Consider the following 13,827-nt stretch of genomic DNA (forward strand, 5'->3'; position numbering starts at 1 on the left):
AATGAACTCAGATATACTTGCGAAAGACCTCACAGAGTTCCAGGTATGAAACGATCTGTCAATAGAGCTAGGTTTGAAAAACACAAGTACATTTAAGTCACCTGCTTATTAAAATGGTCCCTGTGGCATGACTGTGAACCAGATGGAATTCAGTGTCATAACTTAACAGTGGAAACTTGTGAAGAAAGCAGCTAGAAGAGCAAAAGAACCTCTGTGAAAAGCAGATGCAAAATCTGAGTTTTTTATTATTATTATTATTATTATTATTATTATTATTATTATTATTATTTTGTGTCTGAAGATTACAGGGTGGTTCACAGCATAAAAATACAAAATGAGAATACATAATAAAACAAAAAAAAACAATAACCCCCCTCCCACAAACACATTTAAGAGGCCATAGAATGTTAATCAACCAAAGGTCTGGTGACAGAGAACATTTCCACCCAGCACCTAAAGGTATGTAATCAAGGCGCCAGGCAACCCTCCCTCGTTTAGTGTCAGAAAGAAATATACAGTACTGCATTCATAAAAATATGTAGAAATCATTTTTGGCATGTTGTAGCCTTAAAATCTATATAAAGAAATAAATGTATCAATGATGAACTCGCATTATGAATTGAACTGGGCCAAATTTTATTATTCTAAGGAAAAGTTGTGGTTAAGATTCTTCATTTTCCACAGGCAGCACATGGGGCATTTTATGCACTATTAGTTGTCACTGACTGACTGGACACCAATGAATGGTGAGAGGTACCATCTGGGGATCCCCCAGGGGATGAAGACTCAAAGCTCAAGGATTGGTGGTGGGATGATAATGAGTGGTAAGAGGGAGAAGAAGGTGTTGGAAGCTGAAGAGGTAACAGTGTTTAGTGAGCAGGGAGAGTCTGTAGCAGAGAGAAGTCCAGAAACAAAAGCAGGAGAGGAAGGGAGGTCAAGAGGCAGAGATGAGTCAGGCTGTTGAAGAAGCTAGGGGGTTTTCCCCTCCTGCTGTGTCAAGCTCCCCTCCTCCCTGGTCTCCCAGGACCTGAGGAGGTTTGAACAGGGAGGAGCAATGGGTATAGTGATGTAGTCTCAGATTGCTTAGGAAGGAACCAGGGGAGGAATAGATTTAGGCACTGTGGGAAGGTGGGGACCTCCAACCTCCATAATTGCCTCATAGGGGCAAGGCCTACCATGAAGAGTTGCTGTGCTCATTAGGCTGGCACTTTTGAAGCTTAAAACAAGATATAATTTTCTTTCAAATTTGAAGCACTGGAATAATATCTTTTGTATATTTAATCATGTACAGTGGTACCTCTGGTTGTGAACTTAATTTGTTCCGGAGGCCCATTCTTAACCTGAGGTACCACTTTAGCTAATTGGGCCTCCCGCTGCCACTTCACCACCGATGCGCGATTTCTGTTCTTAACCCGAGGTACCACTTCCGGGTTAGCGGAGTCTGTAACCCAAAGTGTTCGTAACCCAAGGTGTTTGTAACCCGAGGTACCACTGTATGCTTCTTATTAGAACAACTGGAGCAGGCCACCATGAACTGCCTTGGTTTTTTTAGGACTTTTGTAGAAGTCCTTCTGTGATGAAGCCATGCTTAGCAGATCATTTACAATATTGGACTTTTTTTCAAAAAAACATATTTTTTTTCACAATTTCAAATGAGAACCACAAAAGTACAACACTTTCCTTGCCATTTTGCTTTCTAGAGCATGGGCTTAAAATAGTTAAGCAGTGTAACTGAGCGTGCCAAGTAGAGATTTTGGCTCATTTATTTCTTTTTTTAAAAAAAAAATCTCATGCTGCAAAGCAATATGGTTTTGAAAGTTGGACGTTTCAAAACCAGTTTGTGGTAGTTCAGAATTCCTCTTGGGAGTGCAGAATATCCTAGGCCCCAAAAGAGCAATGTGAATTGTGACCTAATATGACTAGATTAAATACAAATAAAGGTCAACACCTATAGGATACCAGCATCTTCACTAAATACAGTGGTACTTCGGGTTACATATCACTCTGGATATGTAATCTTCGGGTTGTGAATGCAGCAAACCCGGAAGTATATACATGTGCATGTGCAGAAGCAGTCTGTGTGCAGCGCGCATGCACAGAAGGGCGCCTCCAGTTACGGATTTTTCAGGATACGGCCAGGCCTCCAGAACGGATCCTGTCCGTAACCGGAGGTACCACTGTAATTTGGTATTTTTGTCAGCCTTGCTGTTGTGAATCTTTCATTAACCACATGCAAAACAGTATTTTTCAGTCTGTTATACTGTAGAATTGTTCAGCAGTAATTGTAAAGGATTCTCAGATATAAAACAGATATAAAACCTCATGATTTTACTATAAAGATTCAGTACAGTAGACCCAAAGCTTATGCACAGTTAACTTGTGCGCATTTAGCTTTATGTGCTTGACAAAATAATAATAAATAAATAAAAGGAGACAGAAAAGGGACAAGCGTGCAGGGGGAAAAATTTCGGCAGTCTCACCCACTGGCAGATCATAAGCTAATGGCAACCGGGCCACACCCCTGAGGGGGGCAGGGCCTGTCGCGATAGAGTGCCTCAGGTGCCGCAGCCTCTCTCCACCCCTGGGTCAGGCTTGACCCAGGAGTGGAGCTGCAGCTGGTGGCGCCCGGCGGCTGTGTTGTCTCTGTAGTTCCATCGCACTCAGGGGTCAGTCTCCAGTGAGGGATCCTGTTGTAGGGGAGCCTGATTGTGCCCCCTCAAAACAAAAACACCGGGCCACGGTCCCCCAGCCCCGCTCCCCATTCTATGCCATCTGCCATTGCACCCAGTGTGTTTTGTCTACATGTGATTTTGGCTTTATGCCCTATCCCTGGAATGTAACCCCAGCATAACTACTGTATAAAAATATCTGGAGCCGTTTCCTCTTCATTTTTCTTCCGTTACATCAAAGAGTGATGGGATCCATTTGTTGAAATTAAAGCACCTGCCTCTTCAACTATATTTTTTTAAAATATGGAATCATTTATCTCAATAAATTCTTAGCAGAATTTTGCATCCAGACAATATTGCACTGATTAATTATATTTATTGTTGTTTCTGAAATTGCTTTACAAAATTTAGAAGCACAGTTTGCATTTATACCAATTATGTTATAATGCTGTCATTACAACTTATGTTAAAAAATAGGGATTGTTTTGTCATGGGACTCAAAATGAGGAAATGTTACAATATTTATTCACCAGAACAACCATACTCCCTCTTGTTCTATCCTTGTAGGTAGGCAGAAGTATTTCCGTAGGACTTACTCCTTGTTCAAGTTTTGCTGGGTTTTGCTTCAAGATAACCTATAACAGCAGCTTTCCTACCAAAACAGCACATTGCTTTCTCCTTTTAAACAGAATTAGAACAGGTGTACATTGAGCAAATATACCACATGTGATTAAATATTAAGCACTTCACTTCTTTAAACAATACGGTTAGCATCAGAAAAATAAGAATAGAAAACTAGCATACATTTCTACAGGCAAAGAAGATGAGAGAGAAAACTTGATGAAAGCCTCATTTTCAAAGGGATGCCTGCAGCATGTAGCTAGAGGCAAGTTAACATTAGCTGTAGTCCTTTGTAAGACCTATTTATGGAAAGGGATGTAGGGCTCTTTTGTTTTTGTTTTTACCATAACAAGCAAGCAAACAAAAACTATGCTGCAGAAATTACCATACTTACAGTACTTATTTGTATTTTTGTACCTTGCCGCTATTTGACCCTTAATTTAGCAAGTTTTCCTAATTATTTTGCTGCTTTATAAAATGCTGTTTCTCCCTTTTTTGCACTACTGTATAAAAGACGTCATCAGTAGAGCAGAAATACAGAGACGGTTGTCCTGCTTTATAGCATATGACTATGTTTTCCTGGCTCAGAGTATAGACATTAGTTGGATAGGCTGTTTGATCCATAATGTAAAGAATCTCTTCACTTTGTTCGGGGGGTGGGGAGGACAGAACTGTGGCAAATTAACGGGTGCAGAAGCACCAATTTGTATATATATATGTACTTCGCTTCCCCTTTACTCTCATAGTCAGTAGTCAGGGATGATGGGAGTTGTAGTCTCTAACAACATCTAGGAATGCAAGGTTGAGAAAGGCTGCTCTAGACCAAGCATAGCCAACCTGGTGCCCTCCAGATATTCTTGGACTTCAGCTTCCATCAGCCTCAGCCAACACAGCCAATAATAATATATGATGGTAGGTATAATCCAACACCACCTGGTGGGCAGCTTGTCGTTATTGCCAGAGGCCAGGGAGCTGTTGTCACCACCATTAGTAAGCCTACCAATAAGGGCAACAATGTCAGAGAGGTCGCACCCATGGACACCTGGCCAGGCAGCCAAGCTCCGTTTTTTAGTCATTGTATGGGACTAATTTGATTTTCCTAAAGCAAGAATAAAACCGTAATTGTAAAGTAAGGAAAGAATGTTATTTTTGCTTTTGGGGAAAAAAAGTTGAAAGACTTTGTTTTTCTTTAAACATACATTTGTATGCAAAGCTTATATTTTTATGTTGCATTCCCAACTAGATTGTGGGGGTGCCATGCTCCTAAGGTTGCCATGCTCCTAAGGTTTATTGGCATATCTGAGCAAGTGGAGCTGTGCATAATGTTGCAGCATAGTTGACTTACAAAGAAAGAAAATTTAAGAAGGGTACTCAGTATCAAATAACCCACAGTACGCTGGCAAAACAAAAAACTTTTGAAATTTTACTGTTTCTAATTTCCTTAGTGATGTTTTAGAGGTGGCATGCTGTCCTTCCTAAAGGAAGTATTATGATGTGAAACGAAAGCATGGTTAATGAATTAACATGTGTGTGTCTGTGTTATGTATTATATATGTGTAGGAGACATCTCCTTGTTAGTCATGGCTATTAGATGTGTGGTAAAGTGTGTTTAAAAAAATCTCAGTGAGGAATTGCTGAAGCTTTTGTAAAGATTGGATATGTCACCTGTCTGTTCCAAATGTGCTGCATGATATTTCTGAGATGCATTCTTGCTACCTTTTCATTTGTTTCTCCAGTTCTAGTCTCATCTTGATTTTTTCATACATTAATATTTGGCTTTTCTTTCCTTCCATTTCATCTTTTCCTCCACTGCCTAAATCCTTCCACCATCATGGCAGAAGAAGCTATCACTCCTACACTTATTACCTGTAAGTAACTTACTTGTGCATCATCAGAGACATGCTTTCTGCCATGTTGTTCCTCTGTGCATGAATAGTGAATACTAATGATTAAAACTTCCTTTGTGAAACTTGAAACACTTTTCTGCCTCGCTTGAAACCAAACATCTTCATGTCATTGTATTCAAATCCACATTTCCTTTAGGTTTCCTTTGCCACGTACTGTGTGTTAAAAGTGTTGTAATTCTTTTTCCTCATCAAAAATATCAAGAAAATACAAGCACCATTATTAGGATTTCGAAAAACAAAACCAAGTTTAGGGTACCCTTAAATAAAATATTTGGATCCAGATCTTATGCATGTTTACTTAGAAATAAGCCCAACTGAGTTCAAAGGGCTTATTCCCAAGTAAGTAGGCATAGAGTTGTTGTTTTTGATTTTTTGTCCTTGTTGAAAATCTAGTGATGTATGTACATGTGCAGCCATTTACCATACATCCATTGCTGTATACATTTTAATCCCATTCATAAATAAAATGCTGCTTAAATGTTGCATATTCTGTAACACATAGTTGTGCTGTGTTGATCCCAGAGAATGAGACGTACATAGTAGGTAAGAGGGTATTTTCTATTTGAAATCAAAAGGGCGTGTTCACAAGGTTATGTTTACTTGTTCACTGTTATTTTTAAAGGGGACCAAATTTTAAATAGAGCAGGAGTGTTTGTACGGCATTGTCTGTCGGGATGACCTGCCTGTTCATTTCTTTCTGAAGAAAATCTATAGGCGAGTACATAGTGCATGAGCCATAACTGTATAGTAAGCATTTATGGTAGTTAATTTGTAGATAATTCTCCTTGGGAGGAGGGTTGTTGCCTTTATGGAGCACATAGAAGAATACCAGTGAAATCTGACAAACCACTTCTGGAAATGGAGTGCTGATTTTGATGGACCTTTAGCAGAGCTCTCCTGACATTCTCACAAGGTTTCCTACTCCTGTTCCTGTACAGCAAGATTGAAATGTATGAATCAAGCATGGAGGGGTGAGAGGAGGCATGAGATATTAATAAATAACTGCAACAATTTACCTTAAAATACACAACTTCCTTTTAAAACATTTTTAAAATCTTGAATTTATCAAAGCGTGAACATCTTTGTGGTTGTGCACCTTTTGACCCCCATCTTATCTGAAATACCATGCCTGGATGAAGCATTCCCAGCCTAAGAGTTGTTGCTGCTTATTATTATTACTATTATTATTATTATTATTATTATTATTATTATTATTGCAGCTCAAGGCAGTTCACATACTAAAAGATTAATTGATGAAAGACCTATAGTAATAACCAGTGTTATTTTTCTAGAAAAAGAGGTGCCAGAACTCACCATGAACACCTCCGTTGTTAGAACGGCAATGGCGCCCACTTGAGAGGTGGCGGAACTGAGTTCCAGGGAGTACCAGGTGAAAAAAAGCCCTGGTAGTAACTGGTTTATAACTAATGACATTTGAGTTCTGTGCATGGTTTAGTGTGGGCATTGGGGAGAACTGGGATCTTAAGTCTTTAACAGCTGTCTAACAAGCAGAAATTAAACAGGTTGAACCTTTTCAAGTATGAAAATACAAATAGTATGTGCAGATTTTATGCCAATTTGAGTCTTCTTTTGTGAACACAACAGAGGGCCCAGTCCACTGAAAATGCTGTTGGCACCCCTGGGGACAATTCCAGTGTGTGAAATAAATGACCCAGTAAAGTTGATTTCTGGAATGTAGGGGGTTGGACTAGATGACCCTCGGGATCCCTTCCAAGTCTACGATTCTATGAAATGAAAATCAGCCTCAATTGCAGGCTTTTACGCTCTTGGCCCAAATCTCTTTGAATAAAAGAACAAAGATAGTTGCACTCCTGTGGCGCAGAAACAGTTGGGATGTTAAGAAATTATTTGTATATAGCACATTTCCAGAGAAAAATAAAGGGTGCAGTAGAAAAGCTTGTGGGGAAGGATTTTATATTCTGCTAAGCTTTTAAATGGCTATAAAAAAGAGCTAGCAGACTGCTCCTTGAATGCGGCGCATGAAAGGAAGTATTGGATTACCTTGGGCACTGACAGCATGTGGGGAAAAGACAGAAAACGTCTCGTGGAGGCTTCGATGGCGGGTGTCATTCTATTTTATTCCATGATTCCTGAACATCTGAAGTATCATTGTGACTGTGCCCACCTCATTACTGTTTGCACACTCTTCGTGTACAGAAATGTTGCTTAAGGCTAAGTTACACTGCATGGCGAAGCCACAACTTGGTAGGTAATTTATGTTGCTTAGGGACTGTAGTTTCATAACAAATTAAGCTGTTAGTTTTCAGGGTGATTTAATGAAATATTGAACCAAGTGCCAAGGGCAGAACCATGAGGAATGAGGTGAACGTACACAAATCAGTGCACAGTTTTGTTTTGTTTTAAAAAGGCGAAAGGTGGAGAAAAGTAACTCAAATGTCTTTTTATTCCTGTGTTTTAGTTCTTGCTAGCTCAGAAAAGTTAAAACAAAATGCTTCTGTCTCTGGAGTGAAATGTGTTCATTTAGCCTGCTAGCATTAGCATTCCTGTGTAATTATATTTTTATTTGAACTCTGAAACTCTTATCCTTTGAAAACCTTTTAAACCCTACAGAATATGCTCTGGCTGAAATGCCTTCCTTGACCCTATTGGTGGGTGTTATGACTAGATTAATGATAATCTGCCCCAAGGTACCATCTGTCAGCCCTCTTTTGTATTTCCACTAGGTAAATTGTCTCAGCCTGCCCATTCTTTCCCCCTCTCCAACTCTTCAAAGAATTTCTTTCCTGCCGTAATGCCACAGGAGAGAAGACAGCCCTTTCTCATGATTAAGCAACATCTGGTTGGGGTAGCTTGTGTACAAAAGATACCAAACTTTCCTTGGGTGATTGCCACTGAGTAGTGAGGGGAAATGTAGGTTAAGGAGTAGACATGGCCATTTCTTCACTTTGGTTTATTGTTTTGTTTCTCAACATCATGATTGCAATAATATATTGTCAAGGTGGGATGAACAACTGTTAGCTACTAAGGAGTCAGAGAGACATGGGGGGAGGATGAAATCTCAACTACTTTATTATTTTAAAATTCACTAACACATACATACATATTCCTGGGTTTGAAGGTAACAGCATTGATCCATTTAATAGCAAACAAACCAGTAGCTGGACCAGATCTGTGTTGTATAGAGGGTGTCCCAAATTGTTCCACGGGTAATAGTGCTGAACTATACAGTGTGGAGCTGCTGTTTCATGCTTTGGAGGAAGATTTCGTCTCTGAAAAAATGTGCATCGTATCTATGACATGACAACACTTAAGAAGGAGATGAAAAGGGAGGGCAGGGCATGATTTTTAATGATAGGAAGGACTCCAACTAAGTCGTTCTGTGTGGCCTCCGCCCACTAAATATGCTCTGGAGAATTGAGGGGACACCCAGTACAAGTTTAGGGGGTACATGAGAAGGGGAAGAATTCCCCTTGTGTGAGCAGAACTCCCCAAGCACATATCCCACTTAGCACTACATTGAATTCCACACATTATATCATTACTAGACAGTGATTAACATTGCATAATAAAATAGTGAGGATTGTCGGTCTGTAGCTATTAAAATTTGCTGTCCAAAAATTAGGCGTCATTGCAAACACGTTTTATCCTAGGAGTCTCTTCCCTCGGCTTATGAGTCTAACCCAGGAAGTCTGGAAGCTTGGGATGTAAGTGGGCAGGCTAAGCAGACAAGACTAGATAGGACTTAGGGAACATGTGGCTGCTGAGAAGTGCCCACAACTTATATTAGTTAATTAGGTTGTGCCAGGATTTTGGGGGGTAGGGGAATGTTTCATTTACCTTTTTTGCTGCTGTATGTCCTGATTACCTCAAAATTGGGGGGGGGGGACGATATTCCTCCCCTTCACCTCTGCTCGGTGGGCAAACACTTTTGCCTATGTTTGCATCTGCTTCTGAAATTGCTTTTGCAGGGATTTAAAGAACCACCTTGCTCTCCCCTTTTGAGTCCTGTATTTCGTAGGCATTTATACAGCTTGTGTTTGGCAATTGAAGTTACACGTTAACAGTTTACGGAAATAATGTTTTCACAGTGTTTGAATCTAGGTGTATATGGAAGACTGGTAATGTGCCTATGGATTTCTTTTTTATTTTATTATTGCATGTTAACTTGGAGCTTTGCCTTCTCTGTTTCTCTCTTTCACTAGAAGCCATTAAACACAGATACTTGCCTACTGCATGAAAGCTTTAATTAAATCTACAAGCTGAGCCTTAAAAAGAACAAGAATCAAATTAATTGTAACCAGGGCTGTGCATTTGTTTCAGTGACAGGCCTTTGCGCTTTGGAGAAAGTGCAATCTGTGTACCCTTATCTGAATTAGTAATTTCAATATCACTTTTCATTAGCATGGTAGGTCATTGCCGTATGTCTTCTGTCTAACACTGTTTGCCTCACAAATAGAGTCTGTTCCAACCACTTTGCCATAGAATTCCATAGCTGTAAACCCATGAAGTGGAATAAACTCCTTTTCAGCTTTCTGCACCATTGGTTTTTGTGAGTTCTTCTCCAGACTGAGTTTCCTAATTAGGCGACAGCATAATTAAGGCAAATGCAGGATATGCAAATATGGCAACTGGATTTATAGCAGATTAGGGTTATTATGCTGGGCTAGAGATAAATTAATTTATAAGCATCATTATTATTGACTTTTCAATGACCTAAAGGCAAAAATCTATATAATGTAAGATTAGATTGTAAGCTTAAAAATATAGTCAAAGGAGAGCAAGTATTGAACCAGGCCTGCTTCCACAGGTCTTTTAAAAATGAAAGCACCTGTAGACATTATCATGCAAGTATTCAGCAATTGTTTAAATCAGTGTCAGGTGCTATTTATCTACTGCTTCTCTATCTGTTCCTCTGTGTAACATAAATCAAGATGCACATTCTGAAATCACACTTTCAAGGGAAAGGCCATTTTAAATCTGATAAGGTGCCTAGACTGCAGGGAAACTCATTTATTTAATAACAATGTGCATGTTAAAGTCTGCTCCAAGTTTGGAGGCATGCCCTAAGGATAGGAGGTCCTATCCTACACAGGTAGATATAAAATTGCTTTCTCTTCTCCCACAAATTGCCACCACAGAGGGTCTGATCAGGCCCCTGGCCTGGAGGATTGAGGACTTTAATGAACGGGACCATTTTTACCATGTGAATTGTAGGCTCTATTTTGATTGCAGTTGTAGCACGGGAGCAATGGGTTTAAAAAAACCTACATCCCATAGTTCCAATCCATATCAAAGGTCAACATAGGCAGGGTTTTGTTTTGTTGAGGGTCGGGGGAGGAAGGGAGTGAGCCCTCCACTCAAGGGCAGAACAATGCAGTTAAGGGCATCTGGTATTTAGTCCTTAGGGTCCCAAATATTTGTATTTTACTATTTTTCACTGGTTATTTATTGCTTGTTTGTTATAAGGTGTCCTTCTGTTTGGATATACTTCATGCTAGGTTGCAATAGGTTTTCTTCATCTGAAATATTAAACAAATTCAATTAGATTGATCCATAACTTTGATTTCCTTCAATTGAAGGGGCAGAATTTTCATATTTACCAGAGCTGGTGTATCATAGTGGTTATAGTGTTAGACCAGAACTTGGGACACCAGGGTTCAAACCGCCACTCAATCATTAAACACTTTTCTAGGCTTTGGGCCCGTCACTATCTCTTAGATTGACCCACTTCACAAAGTGGTTGTGAGGATGAAATAAGGGGGGAGCACGTATACCACCTTGAGCTCCTTGAAAGAACATACATCAAATAAATAAAATACCTGTTTTGCTTATTATCTGTAGCCCATATATTTTAAACAGTGCGTAGTAAACAACCCAGTAGAAGGGAAATGAAGCTATTAAGTATCCAGTTTTGTGGTGGCCACCCTGAAATACTACAGTATGCCTATTTTCTAGGTTTGAATATGTGGGCTGCAGTGATAAATATGCTTACTAGGCAGTAATCCGGCCCCCGCCAGAAGACAATAAGCCTTGCATATGAATAAACATGAATAGTATCGCACTGTTTGTGACTCATTGAAATACATTTTAGTTATCTGCCATAATAATAACATAGTAGTTGCCTATCTAGCTCTACTGGATATTCATTTTAGTGTGGGATTAATGTAAAATTGGAAATGTCATTTAATGTAATTGGTTACATTAGTGGAAGCATTATTTACGGAAGGTTTTGTTATTGTTAGGGTCATGCCATCAGGCAATCAAGCAAATGAGATCAAACTAGTGAACCTTAGGAAAATAAATTAACCTCAACAATAAATAAAAGGTTAGTATCCACTGCAAGCACTCCCAAACTAGCTAATCTTGATTAATTGTATATTTCACTTTAGGCTATAGATCCTCTTTAAAATGCTATTCAGATTATTAATGCATGATGCCATTATATTAATGTAGACTAAAAGTAATGCTTCTTATTTTCGCTTATTAAAGAAAAGTAGTTATCTAATTGGCTTATCAGCATCAAATTAGCTTGCTATTTATATTTATTTATTCTCACCCTTTCTCCAAGGAGTTCAGGGTTCTATGCACAAAAGTTACCAATTTTATCTTCACAACAACCTTGGGTGGGCATTTGGGCATAGTACTCCTCAATCCATAGCTTTGTTAAGAGATTTATATGTTCTTTGGTGTATTTTGTACTTTCTGTGAGTTGCCACGTTTCTAGCATACTTGAAGGTTAGAATGTTTTTCTTATACTATCATTCATTGCAATGTCTGCTTCTACTTTTCCATTTTAAGAGTGCAACTACTGTGACCCCAGAAGCCAGTATCCACACATAGCGGGTGCTGTGTTTTGTGTTCTAGGGCACAGCATGATATAACTATAAAAGTAAAGCACATTACTTGTCATGGTGGTTGAAGTAGCATTTTTACAGCATGACGGCCTGACAGCTTCTTGTTGTATCTAATTAACTAGAAATGCCTGTATAATTTTAGCAGCACGGTCTCCCCCCCCCCCCGCACCCCTCCACTTTCCATTCTGGGACCACCGTGCAGGTGGCAACTGCAAGAATTTTCCATGCTTTATTTCCCTTTGAGTGTTGGGGGTTTTTTGTTTTGTTTTTTTAAGCTTTTCATCTTGTAAACTAAAAATAAATGATTTGCCAGGATCAGATTGAAATTAAGGGTTGTTTCATAAATGTTAAAAAAAAGTAATTATGTACATTTTCATTAATTATTGCATGGGTACTTTTGCATGCAAGAACAAACTGCTGAGTACTTCAGTTTTTTATGCATATATGAAGGCATCTGATTGAACAAAGCTGAGATATTTTCTTACTAGATGATAGACACAGGATGTAACTAACATTTTGATTAACTTGTGGGGGGGGGGAGAGAGAGAGAGAATGAACACCGTTAAAGCTAAAGTATTTACAAAACTTCATTGTAGCAGCCATGTTCCTGTGAAACCGAACTGGTTTATACAGTCTGTTCATCATTTGATGCCTGAAATATAATGTGAATATATGCATGTGGGAATGGACCATTACAGAATTTCATATTACTCCTCAGTTTAGACATTTAGCTGCCAATCATCATTAGGTTCACTGAATTAAATCTAGAGTTACCCTTCCATGTGAGTAAAGACTCCTTCCATTTACGGAAGAGTCTGAGATATAGTGATATTAAACTCCTGTTTGTCAGGGGAATAAGAAACTGTCAACAGGAAAGCAAGAAAAACAAACAAAATGGAATAAATTAGATGCCATTTTCACACCCCAGTGTAACGCCTCACTTAGCACTCTGTCTATTAAATAAGAGGCACAGCACGGACTAGGATGCTTTCAATCTGTTGAGTAATAACTGATCATGGCAAAAACTGCTGGACAAAAGCCTAGAAATAAACTAACTACTTTATGAATAGGAAATTCTTGGCTTGTCTGTGGTAGCAATTATTTATTTGTTGTGATTGTAGCAAGAGAATGATTTATAGCCTACTCACGCTGTAAATATCACACACAGGAAGAAACATAACTACTGGCTAAAAGGTCCAACACATTCTGTCCACTTAGTTAAAATGCAGCACTGTTTGGATGACATTTTTGTGATAATGTGAAGGGGGAAATCTGTTTAGAATAACCGCAGTTATGTTCTGCTGATTGTTGTTGTTGTTTTAAATGGTATCAGGCTGGCTTGAATTGTTCTTTACTCACTAGCAACATTTTGAGCAATCAGAATATCCCTTTAACTTTAAAGAATTTGTTTAAAATACTGATTTATATGGGGGAGGGACAATCATCTCCATCCAGATTTTCAACCAGATCCATGCACTGTTAATTTCACTAATGCTGAAACATGAAATGGTGTTCCCACACTATCCACTGAGCCCCTAGCCTACTCCTTCAAGGTAATTAAAAGGAAATGTACAGTTTTCCTTCTATCACAACAAAACATATTTATGGTGAGCTCATTACATTGATGCAGTCACCAGATTCCCTTCACTCAACATTTAATGCTTAATATCACTGTGGATTAAACCACAGAGCCTAGGACTTGTTGATCAGAAGGTTGGCAGTTCGAATCCCCGCAACGGGGTGAGCTCCCGTTGCTCAGTCCCTGCTCCTGCCAACCTAGCAGTTTGAAAGCAC

The 13,827-nt window shown here is 39.1% G+C and overlaps 1 protein-coding gene across 12 annotated transcripts in view; it reads left to right on the plus strand.

Annotated features, from left to right (window-relative positions):
• PTPRM (protein tyrosine phosphatase receptor type M) overlaps window positions 1-13,827 on the plus strand; it is a 412,807-nt gene that overhangs the window by 289,160 nt on the left and 109,820 nt on the right. For 8 of the 12 annotated variants that reach the window (XM_081014113.1, XM_081014108.1, XM_081014114.1 and 5 more), the window contains one exon: window positions 5,129-5,158. The exons of the other annotated variants lie outside the window; for them this stretch is intronic. In XM_081014113.1, the coding sequence (XP_080870239.1) occupies window positions 5,129-5,158 (30 nt within the window). The remainder of the gene's footprint in view (window positions 1-5,128; window positions 5,159-13,827) is intronic. 12 annotated transcript variants of the gene reach the window in all.

The sequence above is a fragment of the Podarcis pityusensis genome (assembly GCF_964106645.2).
Source record: "Podarcis pityusensis genome assembly, chromosome: 7".
NCBI lineage: Eukaryota > Metazoa > Chordata > Lepidosauria > Squamata > Lacertidae > Podarcis > Podarcis pityusensis.